The sequence below is a fragment of the Semicossyphus pulcher genome, unplaced genomic scaffold, assembly GCF_022749685.1.
Source record: "Semicossyphus pulcher isolate SPU_LCO1_2020_fin unplaced genomic scaffold, fSemPul1.0.p SCAF_22, whole genome shotgun sequence".
Taxonomy (NCBI): Eukaryota; Metazoa; Chordata; class Actinopteri; order Labriformes; family Labridae; genus Semicossyphus; species Semicossyphus pulcher.
The window spans coordinates 19,517,660-19,541,083 of NW_027211696.1; the positions used below are offsets into that span (position 1 = coordinate 19,517,660).

Below are 23,424 nucleotides of genomic sequence, written 5' to 3' on the forward strand. Positions count from 1 at the left end.
CGTTTCTCTCGCTACTGTAGGTTTTCATAGCTTCACTCTTTGCCGCAAAGAGAAGACGTTTTCTCTCAAAAAGTTATTAAAACCTGCTTTAAACCACCTGCTCATTTGCTTACAGCACAAAGATTTAGTTAGCCACTAGCCTGTCAACATGATTGAGCATTTAGCAGCTGTAGAGCCACTCAGGAGTTGACCAAAAATAGAGTGTTTGACATAATAATGATGTTTTGTAAGGGCTGGGTGTTTAAATAAGCAACTCTGCAAACAAATTAGCAAATTAAAAATATTCTCAGTTTACAACTTATTTTGGCACAACGAAAAAGCTACTTTAACATAAAGTAAGCTAGGTCACTTATTTGTATCTTGCTATTGGCTGGTTAAGCTAGTTTTAACCTTTTATTGAGCAAGCTGAGGTTGTTGTCAGCTAGTAAGCGGGGTCGTTCCAAGTAGTGCTTTGTTGACTAACATTTTAAGATATTGGTAAGGGTTATCTTTACAGTTCAAATTGCAAAAGAGCAAAGGGAGGTGATTGTTAGGCTAGGTGTAAGCTAATTGTAAGCTAGTTGTCAGCTAATTCTAAGCTAGTTGTCCGTAGCTTTTAAGCTAATTGTCGGCTTGTTGTAAGATACTTGTCAGTTATTATTCAGCTAGTTTTAAGCTAATTGTCAGATGCTGGTACGATAGTTGGCGGCTAGTAAACTAGTTGTCCAGAACTTTTAAGCTACTTGTCAGCTGGTTGTAAGCTAGTTGTCAGTTTTGGTCAGCTAGTTGCAAGCTAAATGTTGGCTAGTTGTAAGCTAGTTGTTAGATGGTTGTAAGCTAGTTGTTAGCTAGGTTAGATGTAAGCTAATTGTAGCTAGTTGTTCCTAACTTTTTTCAGTTGTCGGCTTCTTGTAAGCTACTTGTCAGTTATTATTCAGCTAGTTAATAGCTAATTGTCAGATGCTGGTACGATAGTTGGCGTCTAGTAATAAGCTAGTACTCGGTTGTCTTCTAGTTGTCAGATGGTTGTAAGCTAGTTGTCAGTTTTGGTCAGTTAGTTGCAAGCTAAATGTTGGCTAGTTGTCAGATGGTTGTAAGCTAGTTGTAGGTTAGATGTCAGTTTTGGTCAGCTAGTTTCAAGCTAGATATAAGCTAATTGTAAACTAGTTGTCCGAAACTTTTTAGCCAGTTGTCGGCTTGTTGTAAGCTACTTGTCAGATAGCTAATTCTCAGATGCTAGTAAGATAGCTGGCACCGAGTGATAAGCTAGTAGTCCGCTGGTTGCAAGCTAGTTGTAGGTTAGATGTAAGCTAATTGTCCGTAACCTTTAAGCTACTTGACAGCTAGTTGTCAGCTGGTTGTAAGCTAGTAGTCAGTTAGTGTTCAGCTAGATGTTAGTCAGCTGCAACCTAGTTTTAAGATAATTTATGACCTTATATGAAAGTCCATCTTTCTTATCTGATATCACCTCAAAAACGTATACCTGTGTTCCCAACTTTGAGAAGAAACAAAGAAACAAAACCCCTAATTGAAATATTAGAAAAGGGGCATAAGGTCAACAAAAATACAGATAATTGTGTTATCATTGAAGCTGTGACTCTTTCTGTGACGAGTGTTTAAAGGGATATGCTTCTCAGCTGTAATTACAGACCATTTATCCCACTTTGTGTTAATCAACAGTTAAATGACACCATGGCCTGTTCACATGCTGCTCCAACACCAACACATGAGACTAAAGGCTTAATGCATTAGATTAGACGTGACCCCAGGCTCCATTCGTTTCAATGAGGCTGTCTGAAGACGAGGACAGCACAAAGACAGTGCGGGTGCAGGAAGTGTCAGGCGGGACATGAGCTGCCATGTAATCTAATTCCTCCTCTCTTTGTCTTCATTCATTCTCTGTCATGACAGATTATGTTTAAGTGGGAGGAGGGAGGGCAGGATGATAAATGAGGGAGGAAGACGGGAATGGGAAGAGAGAGGTAGACAGGACAATTAAGTTACAGTCTGGTCGGCAGCGAGAGAAGAAGAAGAGTGGTGTTTGTGTCTCCTCGAGCCTCCTCCTGAATTCGATGTCATGATTCATTGTCTCTAATGCTGCTGTGAAATGCACGAGGGGTCCTAATGAAGTGTGCGCTGTTTGCGTGTGTGCTACACGCTGTATCAGTGCTGTGCAGGTTGGACTCGCATTCAAGCACAATGGCGTTTTAATTATTCCAGTTTTGTGAACAGCTCTGGGGTGTTTCTAACCCGTTTGACCTAAATACAATACTTTTAACTCAGAGGAAGTTCTTTTATTAGGTTGTTCTCAGTAATGGCACCGAATGTTGGTGAAATGTTTCGACATGTTAGCAGCTCAAGTGATGAAGTCTCGATCCTCAGAAGGTCCGACGCTTTGGCTCAGACAAAATAAACTGTTGTATTTGTTGGACAGACATTTGTGTAGACATTCCTGTTCCCCAAAGGATGAGTCCTACTCACTTTCATAATCCCCTGACGTTTCCTCTTGCAGCACCTTGAGCCAGTGCTGGGATGTGAGTAAAGCTCCTTTCACTCATGACAATTTCAGGACATTCAAGTTCTGGCAGTTACCTGACCAGCCTTTCCACACAGCAGGAGATTGTCTGTATATTGTCGGACGCACTCTCATTACTGGGAATACTCGGTTTGGTGTAGGTGGAGCATCTGTGAAGAGCATGCAGAAAGAGTCTTCTGTAATGGTGACTGTTTTATGGGTTGATATCACTGCAACATGTATAAGGAAGTTTGCACAAGACAATCGCAATTGACCCTTCACTAAGTCCCGCCCCCCTTGGTTACTGTTGCTACGCCTGTCAAGCTTTCGCACCGGCATTGATTGTTTGATTGATTCTTTAATAACCACACAGCCAGGCTGGTGGAGTTTATTTTCAGTACAGCTTCGTACAGGATCCAACATTTAACATTAAACATATAACATAGATATACATACAGACAAACACATTTCATGCATAAGGGCCATTCTTTATCCTCAGCGTTCAGAGTTCAGAATGTTTATTGCAGTGGGAATGAAACTGTTTTTGAAGCATGTTGTTTTGGAGCCAATTGTCCTGTAGCGCCTCCCAGAGGGCAGTAGCTGTAAATATTATGGCGTTTCCATCTATAACAGTGAGAGATGTTAAAGGGAAAAATAGTTCCAAAAAGTCAGAGCGATGTCGACAGAAAGAACGACACGCATGTGAAAGCTACGTCCAGAATATAATTTGTCAGCGGAGTGTTGAGAATGAAGAGGACATAACAATCGAGGCAAAAGCTCGCACCCCACGTCTTGACAATTCATGTTAAGAACAACAATTTCTCCTAGTTATGAAAGCCTGAGAGGCCTCCCGCACCTAGTTACGGTTGCTAACGTAGGATTGGACACTGGCCGTTCAAGGGAGGGGCTAAGCAAAGGGTCAGTTGTAGAAAACATAGTACAGGGAACTGAGGCGAGTAGTAAAGACTATACAGCAGAGAAACTGACTATTATCTGCTCATGTATCGGCTCACCTCCACTTTGCACAGACATTTCATTGCAAGGAAATGTTGCACGTGTGAAAGGGGCTTTCACAAGAGATTACGATGATTAAGTAAAATTTTTCGTACTTGAGTATTTCCACTTTATTTGACTTGTGTTACTCTTCTACTACATTTTGGTGGCAAATATTCTACTTTTTACTCCACTATACTTTAAAGCTTTAGTTACTTTTTCTTAGCAGATTAATACAAAAGCTAATAAAGCTAATAAAATATGACTGACATGTGCAAACATTTAGTCCAGATGATGCAAAAGTAACCATCAAAATGATCAGGAGATTACAGGAAAAACAACAAAAACATCTTAGTTATTGTGTACCAAATGGGAATTTCAGTGACATATGAGCCTCGCTGTTTTCATGGCTAAATATAAATCCACAATGACGGTACATAACTTTAGCCGTGCTGCACAATCCACGAAAAAGTGGCAACGTTTGGAATCAATTAAGAAAAGTATCAGAGCCTCGTTTAAACCTGGTTTCTTCTCCTTTCAGGCCTACTTCCGTCAGGGTGTCGCCCTGCAGTACCTGGGTCGCCATGCAGACGCCCTCGCAGCGTTCGCCTCCGGCCTCGCCCAGGACCCCAAGAGTCTCCAGCTGCTGGTCGGCATGGTGGAGGCCGCCATGAAGTCCCCCCTCAGAGGTGTGTTTGCAGAGTTCACACGCTGACTGACGTCTTTTCATTCTGCCTTGTTTATCTCCTGTTTCTGAACAACAACAAGAGGCTTGTTTGTGTCCTCTCCAGCAACTTCTGCTGTTTGAAAGTTGAAGGAGAGTGAGATGTAGCTGCTTGGGAAAAACCGTCTAGTTACCACTTAAATTTGTATTCTGTTTTATTCACTAACCCACTCCTGGGACTGAGATGTGAGAGAGTAAAAAGAGGCCTCTGGTGATCGCACAAAGAAGTGGATTCACATTTGATGTGACAAAGACGGAGATGAGAGGCACGGAGAGAAAAGTGACAAAGAGAAAATAAATAAAACAAGCTCGTCGGATGAAAAAGAAACACAGAATGTAAAGTTAAAATTGTGAGCTTTGTACACCGATCAGCCAGAACATTATGACCACCTGCCTAATATTGTGTAGATCACCTTTAGAGGCCAAAACAGCCCTGACCCGTCGAGACATGGACTCCACTAGACCTCTGAAGGTGTGCTGAGGTATCTGGCACCAAGACGTGAGCAGCAGATCCTTCAAGTCCTGTAAGCTGCGAGGTGGGGCCTCCATGGATCGGACTTGTTTGTCCAGCACATCCCACAGACGCTCCCTTGGATTGAGATTTGAGAACACCTTGAACTCGTCGTGTTCCTCAAACCATTCCTGTTTCCATGAAGGGGTGGACTTGGTCTGCAACAATGTTTAGGTAGGTGCTACGTGTCAGAGTAACATCCACATGAACGGCAGGACCCAAGGTTTCCCAGCAGGACATTGCCCAAAGCATCACACTGCCTCTGCCGGCTCGCCTTCTTCCCATAATGCATCCTGGTGACACATCTTCCCCAGGTAAGAGATGCACTCGCCCCCAACCATCCACATGATGTAAAATATGATTCATCAGACCCGGCCGCCTTCTTCCATCGCTCCGTGGTCCAGTTCTGATGCTCACGTGTCCATTGTATTCGCTTTCAGCACAACAAACTGTGCTGCTCTGTGTGTTCTGACACCTGTCTATCAGAACCAGCATTAACTGTTTCAGCAGTTTGAGCTACAGTAGCTCTTCTGTTGGATCGGACCACACGCCAGCCTTCGCTCCCCATGCGCATCAATGAGCTTTGGCCGCCCATGACCCTGTCACTGCTTTTCCTTCCTTGAACCACTCTTGGTAGGTCCTGACCGCTGCAGACCGGGAACACCCCACAAGAGCTGCAGTTCTGGAGATGTTCTGACCCAGTCGTCGAGCCATCACAGTTTGTCCCTTGTCAAAGTCGCTCACATCCTCTCACCTGCCCATGTTTCCTGCTTCCAACACATCAACTTTGAGGACAAAGGGTTCACCTGCTGCCTAACGTATCCCACCCACTGACAGGGGCCATGGAACGAGATATTCAGTGTTATTCCCTTCCTCTGCTGGTGGTCATAAAGTTATGGCTGATGTATAGACGTGAAGTTGGTATCAATCTTTTCATCCGACTCTGACTGTGAGGAATTAAACAGGCCTGTCCCTGTGAAACCAATCCTCTCATTAACTTAATCTCGTTTCTGATTGGTTGCATGTCTTTACCCAAGAATCCAGAGAACAGTCAAATGTTCTTAGTTTTGCTGCCGAGTTTATTAGCATGAGTTAGCTCCTCGTGGAGCTCGAGATTAAATATTTACAAGGTGGATTCTTGTGTGTCATTGATCTGCCCGCCCCACAGTTCTCAGTGCACTTTAATGTGCAGGTCTAAACAGCATAAGGAGATGAAGGAGGAGTGCATACAATCAGGGCTGGTTTGCAGGCTGGAGTTGGCACAGGATTATGTTTTTTGCCCTTCAGCTGTATCAGAATGAGAGCAATACGGCTGCTGGGGAATATAGTCTTCTACTTGGCAAGCTGCAGCAGACGTGCACGTGGAATTTTGCATCTGTTCTCACACTGCAGGGCTCGGCTGGTTTAGCATTCACAATATTTCCCTTTGAGGTAGTGCATGTCGATGCAGGTGGGGCTTACCGAGCGCGAGGCGAGTGCTAACTGACCTAATGAACACTGCTTTGGGTTCATCCCTGAAAAATAATATGAATGATGGATTCTGTTTCCTCAGCAAGAACTGTGGTCAAATGTTTTTATACACTGATTCAGTTTGAATAACAAAGAACTTACAAGAAACACAAATCTAACTTTGTCACTAAAAATAGCTTCAACTCAGTAAATATTTTCTAAAACCAAAAACCTAAAGTGCATGAAATATACTGTAAAACAGAAATGTGTGTACATGTGAGCTATGGGGTTTCCTCTGCGACCAAGCAGGGGCTCCACTCAAACAGCACTTTGCTAATCTCTGCTAAACGCAGCTCTAATGCCCCGCTGACGCAGGTTTTTCAGAAGACCCCTCATAGATGCCGATTGTCTCCTTTCCCAATACCAGCAAAGTATCCTGTTGTCTGTCTCTTTTCTGCTGCGTCACCGTCTGACGCAGTGACTCTATATATAGATGGACGATGCTTCTCCATCTGCTCTCATTGTACGGAATCGATGCCCAAATAGCCAGACTGTTGAGCCGCCGCAGCCACTTCCCCTAACCAAAACAAACATTTAACTTAATGGAAAAACAGCAAGGATCCTGCTCACCAGCGTGTCTAACAGCAGAACAGCTTCTTGTGTTGGTCTGAGGTTAAAGTCCAAAGGTATGGAAAGTTCAATGACTGTAGTGTTAGTGTTAGTTACGTCTCCTCTCGCCGTTCCTCCTCTACTCTGCTACTCAGGAACAGAACGCTGCAGGAGCCCCATTTGTCAACAGAGCTGTCAATCATGAGGCCACACCCCCTTTTTATAGCATCAAATAACTAATTAAAAGTAAACTTGTCAGAAAAATGAACACTTGGACATAAATCAGCATGATAAGAACTAACTATAATGACAGAAACCATGTTGGAGAAAAATGTATTTTGATTTTATAGTTTGACTCATGTCCCATCTGTTAACATGGAGGAGGCGGGCTTTATGAGCTATACTGCAGCCAGTCAGCAGGGGGCGATAGAGAGGGTTTGGCTTCGGTATGTCAGAGCATAGCATTGCGCCGGAAAGGGGGCGGGGATTAGCGTGATGACACAGGTTTTGTGTGCCTGTCAATGCGGATCAGAGCCGAGGCGATAATTACCCGGGTCTACTGCAGAGTCATGTGACCTGGGTCTGAATGCAGATTGCAACCTTTCCCACTAAGCAAAAAAGCTGAGTGTTAGCGGGTTTTTGGACCAGTGGGAAAGGGGCTTTACTGTCTCAACGCTCAAAACATGTTAGTGTTAATATACCTGGGCGATTAAGTGATTACTAAACAACCTCCGTCCGTACCTGTCACAAGCAGCGTCTCCACACACTCGTCAGAGAAACACACACATACAGAGAGAGAGGACTACTTGTACGTCCGTGTTAAATATGGACCTTCTTATGGTGCTATTTTAAAAGCTTTTAAATGCAGCTGTGCAGTTCAGGTGTCATATATAGCCATCATATATATGTCATATATAGTTTAAACATTTAGGTTTAAACATCTTTAACGACGAGCCTCCACCACGCGCGGCTCACCTGCTGCTGTGAAAAAAGAATCACGAGTGAAAAATACGAGTTGTGTTTTTTGGGCGACTTTTTTTAATTGTGCAGCTCATGATGTCAACAGATCAGACACATGTAGGAAGAGAGAAACAAAGAGAGCTGCTGTGTGCAGGTGACAGCAGGCGAAGGTGTGTGGGGAGAAACAACTGAAGAGAAGCGAGGTGAGCAGATTAAAGTAGTTTAGTGAACAAACACTAACATGTGGTTAATAGTAATAATAACTTAGACTTATATAGCGCCTTTCATGGGACCCGAGGCCGCTAGCCCAAAGGCCATGCTGAACAGATGGTTTTGAGGGTGTTTTTCAAAATGTCCAGGCTCGGTCCCCAACAGTTCGGAGGCGAGAGTGAGGGATGAGAGCAGGCCTGCATCTGAGGACCGCAGACTCCGGGATGGGCTGTGGGTATGAATGACGTCCTTTAGGTACTGGGGGGCGAGGGAATGGAGAGACTTGTAGGTGAGGAGGAGGATTTTATAGGTGATGCGGGACTTGACGGGGAGCCAGTGGAGGTGGATGAGAGTGGGGGTGATGTGCTGCTAGGGCCCTGTGCGGCTGAGTTTTGAACGTACTGGAGCCTGTCCAGGGCTTTGCTGGGAACCTCAGACAGGACTTCATTGCAGTAGTCCAGGCGGGAGGTGATGAATGCATGTATGAGGCTCTCTGCCACGGTGTCGGAGAGTGATGGCTGGAGTCTGGAAATGTTAGGGAGGTGGTAAAAAAGCAGATTTGGTGACTGATTAAGGATGACGCCGAGGTTGAGGCCTTAGGGGATGGAGTGATGGAGCTACCCCTCGAGTATTACCTGCTGCGTTCACACATCGGCTGCACCCGTCTTCTTCCTGACGTTTTACTGGGAGGCTGCAGGAAAAAGTCGGGGTCAAAAAGTTCACACATGCAGCTCACCTAGACAATAAGTGCAGAGCAGGTGTGAAAGAGGGTCTTGAGTCTTAAATGAGCAAACAGCAAACTAAAGTTGTCGAGCTTTAGCAGCAGCATCGCAATGAAAAACTCTTTAGGTCGCAGTTGAAGCAGGTATGAGATGCAGTGCGTATTTAAGTCCTCCCTAATTTACTGCTCAGCTTTACTCTGCAGCTCTGATGCTCTGTGGGAGGTTGTTTTGCTGTCCAGGGGCTTCAACCTCCAAAAACTCAGATCTCCTTTAAGCTTCAAAGCGAAGAGGCCAAGTATCAAGCGTTACCACTTGAGTCTTCATGCCTCGGTAAGCAGCAGGAAGGGCGGCATGTCGGGCGGAGGAGAAGCAGAGAGCACAGAGGGGGGGAGCTGCAGTGTTAACAGGGTGGAAGAAGGCGGCCTCCTCTGGGGTATCTGTCTCCTGTTGAGTTTGCTGATGTCTTTTTCATAGGTTGAGGAGCTGCAGGGCATCAGAAAGTTAGGTGGGAGAGATATTTAGTTAGCCCGTCTAAAATGAGCTTTGATGGGAGCCGTGAAAGATGTAACCACGTCACTTTTTCATGTCATTTGTGGTGTTTACTAAGACGAGCTGAGAAGTCCAGCTGCAGTAAATCTCTGCACTGAAGTGAAACTAAACAAGTGAGACCAAACAAAGTGCAAAAGGAAACATTTTCAGCTGCTGAAAGAAGGAAAACAAGACACATTTATGACTTTTGGAGCAAACAAGCCAAAATATAAGTGGCTGAATGAATCATGAAACATGAGCGTGGGAGATTTATGGTGTCATTTTCATCTCCCTCAATAAAACACAGCTACCAGTCATTTTGGATTTCGATACCACGTGTTTTAAAGAGAAACAATCTCTGTTATGTTCGATAGCACCAAAAGGTCCCAAAGCTTTGAATGACAACAGATCCACAGTCAGATTTTCAGCCCAAAGCTTGCCGCCAGCAAAAGAGAGAGAGCAGCTGTGGCCGAGCGACACAGACAGGAAGTGAAGAGATTGTTTCACAGCGGTTAAACAAACTAACACGCCTACACCTCCGTGCGACCCCGCAGGAAGGGACAGGGATTAGATTTTATAGGCTGAAGTCGAATGTGTGTCTGTCTGCTCCGCCCTCCGTCACACCTGCAGCTCTGATACAGCAGCGACACAGCGGACTGTTCTCACAGAGCGGCACATTAAGATGTTTTGGAGTCCCTTTCACGTCTCATAAAGATGCCAAAGTTACAGAGAGCAAAGCAGAGAGACAGGCAGGGAGCGGAGCAGAGAGACAGACAGGGAGCAAAGCAGAGAGACAGGCATGTTCTCATGTCGCCCCGACCTGTGGACTGTTGGCTGAGCTCCACACCTCTGCCCAGCGATGGACGTCCAGAAACGTCCCAAACAGCAGACTAAGAAGAAGAATAGAAACACAGCTGAAGGGCAGACCCTCTGCAGACACAGACACCAGTTCACACTTCTAGTTTTTGTTGCCGTGGTTACGAAACAGGTACCCTGTATCGTTTATTTTTTACTCGTATCGTACCAAAGTTTGAAATTCAAGTATCGTGATAATCCTGTGGCACGTTCACCCTTTTCCACGCACATTCATACACATGAATGCAAAGATCCAGTCTGCCCATCAGTACTAATCACATTCACACACCTTTACACACCTTCAGGAGGAATTTTAGATTCAGTGTCCTGCAGAGACGACCCACTCTTCCCACTCTGAGCCTCAGCCGCCCCCTGTGTGAGATTAAGTTTATCTTTTACTTTGAAAGTTACTTTACGTCACTATAAAATACATATGTAATGAGCCCAAACACATTTTTTTCTTTGGTAAGCAGAAGCACAAACGACCTGACGGTTAAGCGCTCAAAGAAGCTCCACAGTTCCCCCCAAACGTCCCCTACAGGTCGTTTGAGAGCATATACCTTCCAACCTTTTGGCTCCAACCCTAACTAGAAGATCAGCGACATAAGTTAACTTTGAGGAACGACTGAATTTGAACCATGTTTAGATGTAAGATGAATGGATGGGAGGTTCGTTGTACATATAGTAATAAAAGATGTGACAGGTTGAGAGTCAGCAGGAGGTGACAGCAGCTCAGCGGAGGGTCAGAAGGCTGAAGGGGCTGTTTCATTTCAGGTTTGTGGCCTTCTGTCACAAAAATCAAACCCATTAATGTCGTCTGAGTCACTAAATCACATTTAAGTTTTAATGTAGTTTAGCTTTGAATTCAATTATTGTGTAAATCACTCAGAACTGTTTTGTATTAAAAGGTTTTTGTGTTTATGAAGAAAAATTGGAAGAAAAAATGATTTTTTTAAAAATATCTTTATGACACATTTTCAATACTTTTATCAATAATTCTGGTTTATAGACTTACTTTACCTTTTAGCTTATGTTGTACAGATTGTAGAGATGAGATGCATTTGGAAATACTCCAAGAAATGACAACAAGCAAAAACACCAGTGCCACTGGAGGATCAAAAGGGTCGTTCAAGAAACATCAGACTGTTGCACAATAGAGTAAAAACATGATCTTTGTAATTGCTCACATGCTCGACTCTTTGGCATCAGCACACTCGTCCACACAGATTCAGTAGAATACAAATATAAAGCAGCAGAGGTGTTGAAATCGGGAGGTCACAGCTCTGCTCCCTCTCTGCTCTACATCACTGAAACCCCCTCAGGACCAAACAGCGGCTCCGGTTCTCCCTCAAATCACCCAGAAATGATTTACTGATGGAGCAACAACTGCACGCTTCACCTGCGCACCTACAGGTCTCCTGAAAGTCGGATTAGAAATGTTACATGTTGGAGTCTTTACGAGCTTTGAGAGCAGATTTAAAGCTGCTGATGATTCAGAACGTCAGTGAAGCAGAATTGTTTTTGAGATGTCGTCAGGAGAGTTTATCTGAAGTGCAACATCTCAACTGCTTCTTCACCATGTTAAAAGAAATTCCCCTTCTTTGTTCTAATATTAATGACAGCAGAAAGAGCCGGTGCTTGCATACGCTCATGAATGCATTAAGCACACAGCTTTTAGCAGCCTCAAGGCCTGTGTTTGACCAGACACTGATGTGGAGCGCTTCAAACTCCACCTTTCAAAAGTCCGGCCCCAGGAGCAGGACGCTTTTGGGGAATACAGGAACTTCAAAAAGTAGTTTTTAAAATGGGAAATAAATACTGGAAAACTCTTTACTGTTTTTGTTCTCTATTAGGCCGGAGATATACTTGCTTTTAACTACGCTTTTGCGTGCATATGATAGTTGCCACGCGTCCCGTGCGTCTGTTTGGAGCGTCGGCTGTGCACGGCCTCAAAGATTATGCTGCGCGGTCGCACGAGCAGTCGGGGCAGTGTAGAGGCAGAGGGGATGTGACAGGGTCAACACAGCAGCAGGGACAACAAGGGCAGAAAGTTCTGAAGACAAGCTGATAGACCAAGTCCACAATGATCCACATCTGTATGATGTGTCGTTGCCCCTGCACAGAGACAAACATGCCTGTCAAACAGCTGCAGACAGATAAGTTAGACAGATAAGAAACCTGCAAAACTAAATGGGAACAAGTCCGGGGCCGTTACGTCCACGCACGGAGGAACATGTTGGAGAGACGGAGCGGGGACGGTGCTGACGGTGTGTTCAGTCCACCGCTCATCAGAATGAACAGAACAGTAACCTCCTCAAGTGTCTGTTGTTTACATCCCAGTGGTTGCATACAGCCTGAGCTCTCTGGTGCGCCCTCTAGAGGTATCCTCCAGTAACACGCGTAGTGCAGATACAAGTATGTGAACAATTACGTTCATGACGCAGCCGGTTGTGTTCGTGAACGCACGGTATATTTTTCTTCCATCCAATAATTATTGAGATGCATCTCAGAAGCCACAGATGTGATTTCCCTCACGGTGGAAACATCAGAAGCTCACCAAAGTCCAGAGGATTCCTCCTCTGAGGACCCTGAATGTGTTCCTAATTATGTGCCAAACACAAGGTGATATGTAGCAACCATCTTCAAAAGATCGTGAATATCTGCTCTTAATATCATTCCTTATTGTAGAGGTTGAGATATATCAAAGTGGTAATTCATCGAGCTAATGTGGCTAAAAATAAACCACTGTTGGCTGTGACCTTATGATGACACATTAGCTAAAGAGGAGTCAACTTATCTCTTTTTCCTGAGGGTTTATTCCGCTCTTCCTCTCTGGTCTCTTCTCTGATCATTGCTGCCTGCTCACAAATACAAACACATCTGAGAACATATGCATCCTCTGCCCCTGAGACTCACTTTAATGCTCCAAACCTGGCACACAGTCACCGTCTATAAGCTCAGTTTGATGTCTCCAGGCGGCGTTCAGCTGCATTTCACACTCCTGTTTGGCTGCTGTCTGCTGAGGGTTTCACAGCAGTCTAAATGTGTCAGCCCCCGTCGTCCTCCCCGTCCTCCTGCAAACCCAGCGTTTTCACAGCTATCTCAATGTAACTGTCACCTCTTCTTCTTCTGTGTGTTCATCTCTGCACAACATGTAATTATAAAAATGCTCACTCATCAGTTATTTTGTCCTGACCAGCAGATTTTGTGCTCTGATGAAAGAATTTCACTTTTCCTGACAAAATCAGGCAGAAATATTCCTGAAAATGTTCCTGAAAATGTTCCTGAAAACAAACCTGATTATTTATTATGAAACCATCTGCACGGACACATGTCTGATCCTGATGAGCATCAACATACAGACACATGTGAAACTGTTAGGCCATCCATCCATCATCCATCCATCCATCATCCATCCATCGTCTAGCCAATCCATCCATCCATCCATCCATCCATCCATCCATCATCCATCCATCCATCCATCCATCGTTACATCCATCCATCATCCATCCATCCATCGTTCCATCCATCCATCGTCTAGCCAATCCATCCATCCATCCATCCATCATCCATCCATCCATCCATCCATCGTTCCATCCATCCATCCATCCATCCATCCATCCATCATCCATCCATCCATCAATCATCCATCCATCCATCCATCCATCAATCATCCATCATCCATCCATCCATCATCCATCCATCCATCCATCCATCCATCATCCATCCATCCATCCATCCATCCATCCATCCATCCGTCCTTCCATCATCCATCCATCCATCCATCCATCCATCCATCATCCATCCATCCGTCCTTCCATCCATCCATCCATCCATCCATCCATCCATCGTCTAGCCAATCCATCCATCCATACATCCATCCATCCATCCATCATCCATCCATTGTCTAGCCAATCCATCCATCATCCATCCATCCGTCCTTCCATCGTTCCATCCATCATCCATCCATCCATCCATTCATCCATCCATCCATCCATCCATCCATCGATCGTTCCATCCATCCATCCATCCATCCACCATCCATCCATCCGTCCATCCATCGTTCCATCCATCCATCCATCCATCATCCATCCATCCGTCCATCCATCGTTCCATCCATCAATCCATCTGTCTATCCAATCCATCCATCCATCATCCATCCATCGTTCCATCCATCCATCCTTCTGTCTATCCAATCCATCCATCCACCATCCATCCATCCATTATCCATCCATCCGTCTATCCGTCGTTCCATCCATCCATCCATCCACCCATCTATCCAATCCATCCATCCATGGTTCCATCCATCCATCCATCCATCCATCCATCCATCCATCCAAATACACAGTCTATTGTTCGAAGGCCTTTTAAAATAAGTGAACTATATGCTACATATAAGCAGCCAGTTTATTTATGCTATGCTAGGCTACTAGCATAAATAATTTGAAGAAACAAGGGGAAATGCATCACAATAATTCTGCTCCATCCAGAAGTAAGAAATTCACCTACAAACACCTGAAGCTGATTTTGTTTAGTGTGTATCTGTTCGATTATGTATCCAACATCTTTTTTGTTTGTGCTCTCTCCTCCTCTCTCCTCCTCTCTCCTCCTCTCTCCTCCTCAGACTCCCTCCAGCCGACCTATCAGCAGCTCCAGAAGATGAAGCTGGACAAGAGCCCGTTCGTGGTCGTCTCTGTCATAGGTCAGGAGCTGCTGACTCACGGTTTCCACGGCGCCTCTGTCGTCGTGCTGGAGGCGGGACTTAAGATCGGCACCTGCTCTCTAAAGCTGCGTGGATCTGTCTTCTCCGCTCTAAGCTCCGCCTACTGGTCTCTAGGCAACGCAGAGAAGAGTATGGCGTACATGCAGCAGGACCTGGAGGTGACCAAGACTTTAGGTAAGGACGAGGAGAAGGTGAGAACGACACAGTGAAGAAGTGAAACGGTGTTAATGAAAGTCTCATCCACAGGTGACCAGTCAGGTGAATGCAGAGCCCACGGGAACCTTGGCTCCGCCCTCTTCTCCAAAGGAAGTTACAGGGAAGCTCTGGCCAATCACAGAAACCAGCTCGTGCTGGCCATGAAGCTCAAGGACAGAGAGGTAATGTTTGATGGCGTATAAAAAACAACACATGATCACAAACAAATAGTCCGTCCATGACACAACTGCGTCTCCAGATCCTCACAGCTCGTTTGGATCCTCTCACTTTCTCTCACATTTTCCTGGAAAGCACTTCTCGTCGCCTCGGGCCTCGGCTAAACTCTCGGCTTTCTTCTCAAACTCTTTGGACAGTTGTGAAAAGCGTCGTTAATTAGATTTCTGCTTGAGATTAGACTCTGGCCTCTTTATGTCTCAGAGCACAAAGTAGAGCTGGCAGCTTGTTTGTGTGTGTGTGTTTCACTGCTCACAGATGCTTGTTATTGTGTGTGTGTGTGTGTGTGTGTGTGTGTGTCAGTCAGAGTGTGTGTGATGCTTTCTCAGGTTGCCAACAGATGCAGTGTTAGTGTACAAATATCACATCATGGCAGATCCAATTACGTCTCCTTGGATTTGATATTTAGTTTAATCTCCGTCTACTGGAATATTTTATCGCCTCTTTAATATTTTACATGAAATCTAAACAGCCTGACATGTTTGTGTTGATCAATAATGTCTCATTCAGGCTCCTCATTGATCATGTTTCCTCCTCTGGTGCAGTAAATCTGCTGTTCAGTGCAAACAGCCTCTTATGTGTCAGAGTTTTAGTTCTTACGTGAATGTACGGAGCTCATGAGCTCAATAACTTTAGTTCAGATATGAAGACTTTATTTCAGTGTTCTAATCTCAGGCCAATTCTTAGACTCCTTCACATTTATTTGTCACTTTACATATTTTATTTTCTTCTCCAAAACATAAGACTCTTCACAGGCGAGGCTGAATTCACTGGTCTGTTTATCTGTTGACAAAAAGTCAGTTGACAACTTTTTTGATGAACAGATAAACATTTGATTCCAGCTTTTTATACAAGTTGTTTTTGTGATAAATGGTCCCATCATCTGGAGAAAACGAGCCTCAAGATTATCTTTAAGTTATAATCTCGAAGTTCTTCTTGTTCTAATGGGCGCCGCCTGATGGCGATAAACGGTAAGTGCGGGAGCAAACGTCCAAGATAACCCGACGTCCACGGTCAGCTCCGGCTGTAACTCTTGATTTTTCTGGCTGACGGTCGCTTTCCTTTTCAGACTGTTTGCTTCATCTGAGCGTCGAGTTTCTTTCTTTTTCTTCTAGTTGAAGTTGTATCTGTAGTCATCCATCTTTTCTTTGTTTGTTCAGCCATAGTAGATTACTGTTTACTCACAACTAGGGCTGGGTATTGTGATGTCTTGAGAGGACGGGAGCTTTTCTCCTGTAGCTTTGGAGGTGTGGGTGCAGGAAATGAAGACAGCGAAGCCAGGAATTTAACTCAAAGTTATATTCTGGTAACTTGTTAAACTGAAACAAACCCATGTCCCTTCTTCTCCATCTCAGTCTTCCACTCTCCCTTCACTCAGGTAATCAGTTCATAAGCTTCAGCTGGGCAGCAACCATTGTTCTCACAGCCCTGCTCTCCCTGGGCTTTGTAGTCTTTTAACGGACGCCATGACGGGTTGTAGTTCTTGTTGCAGCGACCGGGAGGGAATGTATCTTCCCTCTATGACGCTGCCTCACATGACATCACAGTATCGATATGGATTTCTTAATTCGATTCGATTCACAAGCTCCCGATCTGATCCGATCCGATTCAATCTGATTCGATATCGATTTGTGTTAGAGGTATTTCAGTTACAATATCAGAGCACCTCTAACCTGGTGCATCATCAAAATGTTTCATGTTTACAATAAGAATTGACCCTAAAGAAGTTACATCATGTACTATTTATTTAACATGACAAACAGCAGTCAACTCAGAATTAACAATTTTATTTTATCAACTTTTTATCCAGTTTCAGATTTTCAGTCTGAACATCTGGCTCGTGGCTTGCACGAGATTTGTCCACGAGATCTCACAGCACAAAGAACAAAACCACACGAGAGTTACAGGGAAAGGCGTACTGTATAACAATAAAATACACTCGCAGCCAAAGCTGACGCTAACAGAGAGTAACAAACATCAGAGCAAAACTAACTCACATATTCATGGACGCACACACGATGAGAAGAGTCCGTCGGCGATCACTGACGTCTCCGTAGTAGCTGCAGTAAATAGTCCATGGGCCAAACCAGATATCGGTTCCATCTGATTGGGCAAAACCTGACCTATCCTAAAGAATCTATAGGGTCAATATAAGTGAATTAAAACATGTAAGCATTTTCTTATTTCCCCCTGTGTGCGCATGATTTGCAAAAAGCACAGAAGCAGAATGTCTTATTAACAGTGATGTAATGTTGGACCTAAGGCAACTAAAACATTAATAAAGGTTGTTCACAGTAATTTAAGCAACGTGTCTGAATGTGCACACAGTGTGTTTAATGCTGTTTAAATAAATACATAGAGGGTGAAGAGGGACATTAAGCTTAATAATGTATGGATATACGAACATCCTGCATACTACAAATCAACACTGAGCTCATCATACGCAAATATGTGATAAAAAATATATAGGTTCTGCGACATCTTCAACTCTGCCGTGAACTGTGATGCTAAGTAGCTACATCGTGTTCTGTGGGTACCAACTGGTAGTATGTAGTTGTTATATAGTTCTGAAATGTAAAATAGAATTTAAAACAAATCATGTTTATAAAAATCTTTTGTTAATGTGATTTTGGCAATCAGATCACATCCCTGGTAATATTGTGCATCTATTTGACAATATAGGCCAAAAAAATACAGAAAATCCATTTCTTTGTATTCTTATATCTAAATAATTTTTTCTTCCGGTAAAACTAAATTTCACGCGTGCTTACGTAAGTTAGCACCAAACAATTTCAACCCATCAATCTGCAACATTTAGCCGCAGAGCACCAAGAACGCTCGGTCAGTTAGCTAGCTACTGCGCTGTGGAGAACGTCTGTCTACGCCCACTTCTCAACCATCAAATCAAATCCCTCTAATGATATGTCCCGCCTGCACGTCCTGTTTCACTCGGAAATACGTCACGATACGGAAGCCATTTCAGCTCGACTTTAAATGTATTTTTTTGGCCCTTTATGCCTTTATCATAGAGAGAGAGAGGACAGTGGTTAGTGTTGGAAACAGGAGAAGAGAGAGCAAGGAGGTCATGGTGGGAGGTGAAGGACTGTAGCCTCTGCACACGGGACACACTCATTTTCTTCGTGATAATTTGGATGTGTGGAAACTGTCCCAAGTTCTTCAGCAGGCCCTTCAGTCACAGCTGTCCTCACACTTATAAAACACACACTTTGATTTAACATGTAACTACAGTTTATAAACTGGACAGGCTGATTGTTGCATCTAGCAGCTATTAACTCGTTAAGCTTCCTCTGATGTGCAGTTTTATAACGACTCAGCTAAAGCCACGTTATTGTTCCTAAAGGCTTGACTGGACCCTCGCACACCACTTCGTACCAGCACACACACACACACACACACACTCGGACACTCACAGGGTCACTTAATAGCATGCGATCGATTGAACAGCTGCCAGTGAGAACAATGAGGGTTCGAGTGCGTCATTTAATGAATGCAGGGAGAGATTAACACGACTTCTGTCCGTGCGTCTTCGTGTTTGTCTGTTGTGACACTTTGCTGCAGCGTTCGACCTGCTCTCACATTAATTTTACACACACACACACACACGTCTGACCTGCTCACCTCCGAGCTCAGGATCGAATCCAGACAGGAGAGCTTCTCTGTCTGAGCCCGGGGCGTCTGTTTTCCTGTGTGTCTGGGAGCAGTGAACGCACCACAGACACACACAGTCGAATGTGCGTGTTGTTGACAGACGATTATCGAGCTTCTCCTCCGCAGGTGAGCAGCCAGCAGGCGGCTGAAACACGGTCATCAACACAAATCCATATCTACCAACGTGTGTTTGCTCTGAGATGTTACCAGTGTGCGTGTGTGTGTGTGTGTGTGTGTGTGCAGGCAGCGAGCTCCCAAACAAACACACCGCCTGCAGAGAGCTGATGGTTAACCGAGTATCAGAGTATTGTTAGTTGCCAATAAAAATGACCGACATTTCTGATGTTAATTGTTGTTGAGAGTCTCACAGAGGAGTTTTTCTTTATGCACGCTGTCAGAAGAGTCTTTGTTTTCAGTTTCCACGGCAGAGTTTCACAGTGATTTGTACGTAAAGGAGGCGGGATGAGATTTGAAAACTACACAGGACAGGATCAGCAAGAAGATAAGACGTTTTGGCGCCCCCTGTGGACAAAGCTGTACGTCCTATCTCTGCTCAGCCTGTCCTGCACATGTGTACGTAGCCGGGATGTGGATCCCTCCCTTTCAAGACAATCCGATACGCATTTAGATACAAGGGCCACGATACGAATAGACGAAACATTTAGAACGATTCAGTGCGATTTGATTTGGTGCGATGCATCCTGAGTGGAGTTGAAGTGAGCTGAGTTGAGTTGGCCTGACTACCCGGACTCTTTGCGTAGCACCGTGTACCGTCTGCCTTCCGACTACAGAACACACAGCATGGCGTGCTCCCGCTTGACGTGCATAACGTCACATGAATGCATCCCGGCGGTCGTGATAGCGGACAGTGGACAAACAAATCAAGAGGAGTGGGAGCCAGCGAGTCGAGTTGCAATATGATACGATGCAAATTCTTGCAGTTCTTTACATTTATTTAAAAAGTTTATTTTTCATTTAAACTACATGTAACAAATTCTATTAAACGGCTGTGCTGACTTCAAATAGATGTACTTCATTAGAGACCAGTCAAACTTTTTTTACCTCATGAAATGGAGGAAAAGAGCCTCTAAAACTGAAACAGAAAACAATAAATTCTTACTGAAGGCACAAATATGAGCCAAATAAACTTAAAAGGTCAAAGGTCAGCGTCAGAGTCGCACACACGCATCAACCAGTTCATATAACATTGTAACTGACCTGAGGCTCTGCGTACCGATGTAGTCAAATCTTTAATGTTAAAATTGGTGACTAATTCATATCGGTGAATCTTTTTTAGCATTTTCTGGTGAAAGAAATATTTGCTTCTTCTGACACCAGGTGGCAGCAGTTAAACGCATCACACATTTCTATGTAGAAATAATCGAGCTTGTTGGGCTGCAACAAACGACTGCTTTGAAGTCATCGATTATTGAAACGATCAGTCGACTGATCGGATAACGAACTGCACAATGACTTAACGGCTCTTATTTAGCTCTCAGCTTCAAATGTTGGAGGTTCTTTAAGCGTGTGCTCACTAACAACAAAGACGATAAATACGAGCTCTTCATTCAAAAATCTTTTAACAAACTTTGCTGCTGATTTGGCCGAGGACAGACAATGTGCTGACATAAAGAAATAATACCATCGTGCTCTCAGATGTACGCACATCACCTCCCTGCTCGATCCTTTTCTCTGCAGCGTCAAGGCTGAAACGCTCCCAGACTTGAGAAGCTTCAGGACGTGATGGTGTTGCGTCTGCTGCCGCTATTTTTCTATGTTTTGTTTACCTGTCACTTCCCGGTCACAATCTTGTTAAAGTTGTCTAACTAACTTTCTGGTTCGAGAGTTTTAAATCGTGTCTTGTTTATATATAGGTGTTGTAGTTTGTTTATATAAGGTAGCAGTGGAAACACTCATTTATTTTTCTTGTGCAACTAATAATGAGGTTAATTCTGGAAGGAGTTTTGCTCGTTATAACACCAACATAACTTTTCATCTCTTAGTTTCGTCGTCCTCTCTTCTCTGCGTCCTCTCATGTCTCACCTCTGTGTGCACAAACAGACTCAGAGTCAGGTCGGCCAGTTAACTCAGATCCATCACGTCCCCTCTGACGCAGCAGGAGCAGCGTTTCTCCCTCCGTCTCACGCTGAGGGTTAAAAGCTGATATTTTTTGGGTGATTGAGCGTCGCCTTTTAAACCCTCCTGCGTCTCTCTCCCTCTGGTTTATCGAGCAGAGGATGCAGTGCCACTGTTAATCTTCCTCCGTCTATATTCATCCCTCCTCTTCTATTCTCTTTCATTAGGTTCAGACATCCATCTCTTCCTGTCCTGCACCTTTTTACCCTCCTAATGAGATTTCCTGCAGCTTTATATAAAAATACGGCGTAATGACAGGATGCATATTGAGATTCTTTGATTTCTTTCACAATAAGAGGAGTTGTCAGTCTCTCCATCTTTTCATATAATATATACAAACAGAAATAAGCACACACACACCGTGCAGCAGCTCACAGGCCCAGACACAACATGATTGGATTTTTTGTGTGTTTCTGGCGTGCGAAGGAAACATTGTGTCCTTGAGGGAAATCAAACCGTCGTCTGGCCGGTGGACTGTACACACAGAGGCCTCCGCGTCATTTATTAAATCTCCCTCTCCTGCCGCCGAGATGTGTCCGCTGGATTTTATGTGTTTACACTCATCACTTTGCAGGGAATTGGGATTTCAGGGGATGTGCTTTTGCTAACGCACACACACACACACGGCACACAGACAGACACACATGAGGAGGAATGAAAGGAGCAGAGTTTCCTGGTGTTAATTAGAAGAGGTAAATTCCACTAAAGGTCACTTTGGATGTTTTCAGTGACAGTTTTTAGCATTCATTAAAGCTCTGATTTAAAGGAGCGAAGTATTATTGTCTGTCTTATCGTTTTATAGGTGCTTGAAAGTGACTAAACACTGAGGTACTGCACTTAAAGGTGATTTACAGTATTCTTATACCTTACTCAGTGAGCAGCCTCATTAAAATAGCTTTTGATTAATAAGTTATGTGATTTTTATTTAACAAGAAACAGCACTTTAATCGCTCTCTTCAAAGGCACCAGACTCCATTGATAAAAACGGTAATTTTACCTCACAGAACACAGGAGTCGCTGGTCTACCGCTGCCTCCACTGGTTAGCTTGTTCGTGTTATTTTGTGACTTTTGTGTTTTAATTGTTAAAGTTTGGATCCAACACAACATTTAAATGACACCATAACACCAAAAAACTATCAGGTCCAGGCGAGGAACTCCCATGTTCTGCAAGGAAAAAAATTACTGTTTTTGTCAATGGAGTCTGGTGGCTTTGAAAGGAGCGATACAACGGCTGTTTCTGGTGTCTCTATCTCTGTCTGACGACATTACAGCATTTTAAACATTTAGATAAACAACATTTACATTTTAAATCAGAAACAGCTTTTAAATTGATCCCTTGATAGCCACCAGACTCCATTGACAAAAACTGTCATTTAATGTTTCAGAACCTGTTGGGCGTTGCTGCTCAACCGGTTAGTTTGTTCACATTTCTGTTTCTTACACAAATTACAGATACAAACTTTCCATTTTAAACACCAAATCATACAATGACATAAATAACCCGCTGCTCAAGACATCGGTACATCAGCAACTTCTGTATTAGCAAGGTAAAATTACTGTTTTTATTAATGGAGTCTGGTGGCTTTGGAAGGAGCGATGTACCGGCTGTTTCTGGTCTCAATAAAAGGACCTACCTTAAAAATGTCTGTCTCTGTCTCTGTCTGACAACATTACAGAAAGGATCCCTTCAGACATAAACCTTTTTGTTAAGGTGAGATCCTTTTTTTTGAATCAGAAACAGCTTTTACATCCATCCCTCAGTGGCCACCAGACTCCACTGACAAAAACTGTAATTTAACCTTTCAGAACCTGTTGGGAGTTTCTGCTCGACCGGTTAGTTTGTTCGTGTTATTTGGTGTCTCACACAAATAAAGTGTTGTTGCCAAACTATCCAAAACACAAATAAATAACTCACCGCTCAAGGCTGTGGTAGACCAGCAACTCCTTTATTAAGAAATGTAAAATGACTGTTTTTGTCAATGGAGTCTGGTGGCTTTGAAGAGAGCGATGTAACGTCTGTTTCTGGTTTTAAAAAAGGATCTTCCTCTGGAACAAAAAGGGAAATGTTGTCAGACACTTAGAATAACAATGTGAGCCGTCTTCGGCTGTTTCTTATATCTCCGTCTATGATCACAAATTTTGTTTTCTCTTCTGTGTCATTAATCAAACCAGACTTCATTGAAAAACCCAATTAAAAGTAGCTCCACTGACTGCTACTGTTCCATTAATTTATCTGTATTAATAATGTAGTTTAGTCAAATCCAATAATATATATTTTTGCAGAAGTAATTTGCTTTTAATACTTTGAGTACCTTTTGTTGATAAAACCCTTCTTGTGTAAGATTTTAAATGCTTTTGCTTGTATCGAGTATTTTGATGTTAATATATTGAAACGTTTTCTACAAGGATGC

General features: G+C 43.7%; 1 protein-coding gene across 1 annotated transcript in view; it reads left to right on the plus strand.

Annotated features, from left to right (window-relative positions):
- Positions 1-23,424, plus strand: part of ttc28 (tetratricopeptide repeat domain 28) — a 132,687-nt gene that overhangs the window by 69,903 nt on the left and 39,360 nt on the right. The window contains exons 3-5 of the mRNA XM_069673605.1: positions 4,029-4,176; positions 14,680-14,952; positions 15,025-15,155. Coding sequence (XP_069529706.1) covers positions 4,029-4,176; positions 14,680-14,952; positions 15,025-15,155 — 552 coding nt within the window. The remainder of the gene's footprint in view (positions 1-4,028; positions 4,177-14,679; positions 14,953-15,024; positions 15,156-23,424) is intronic.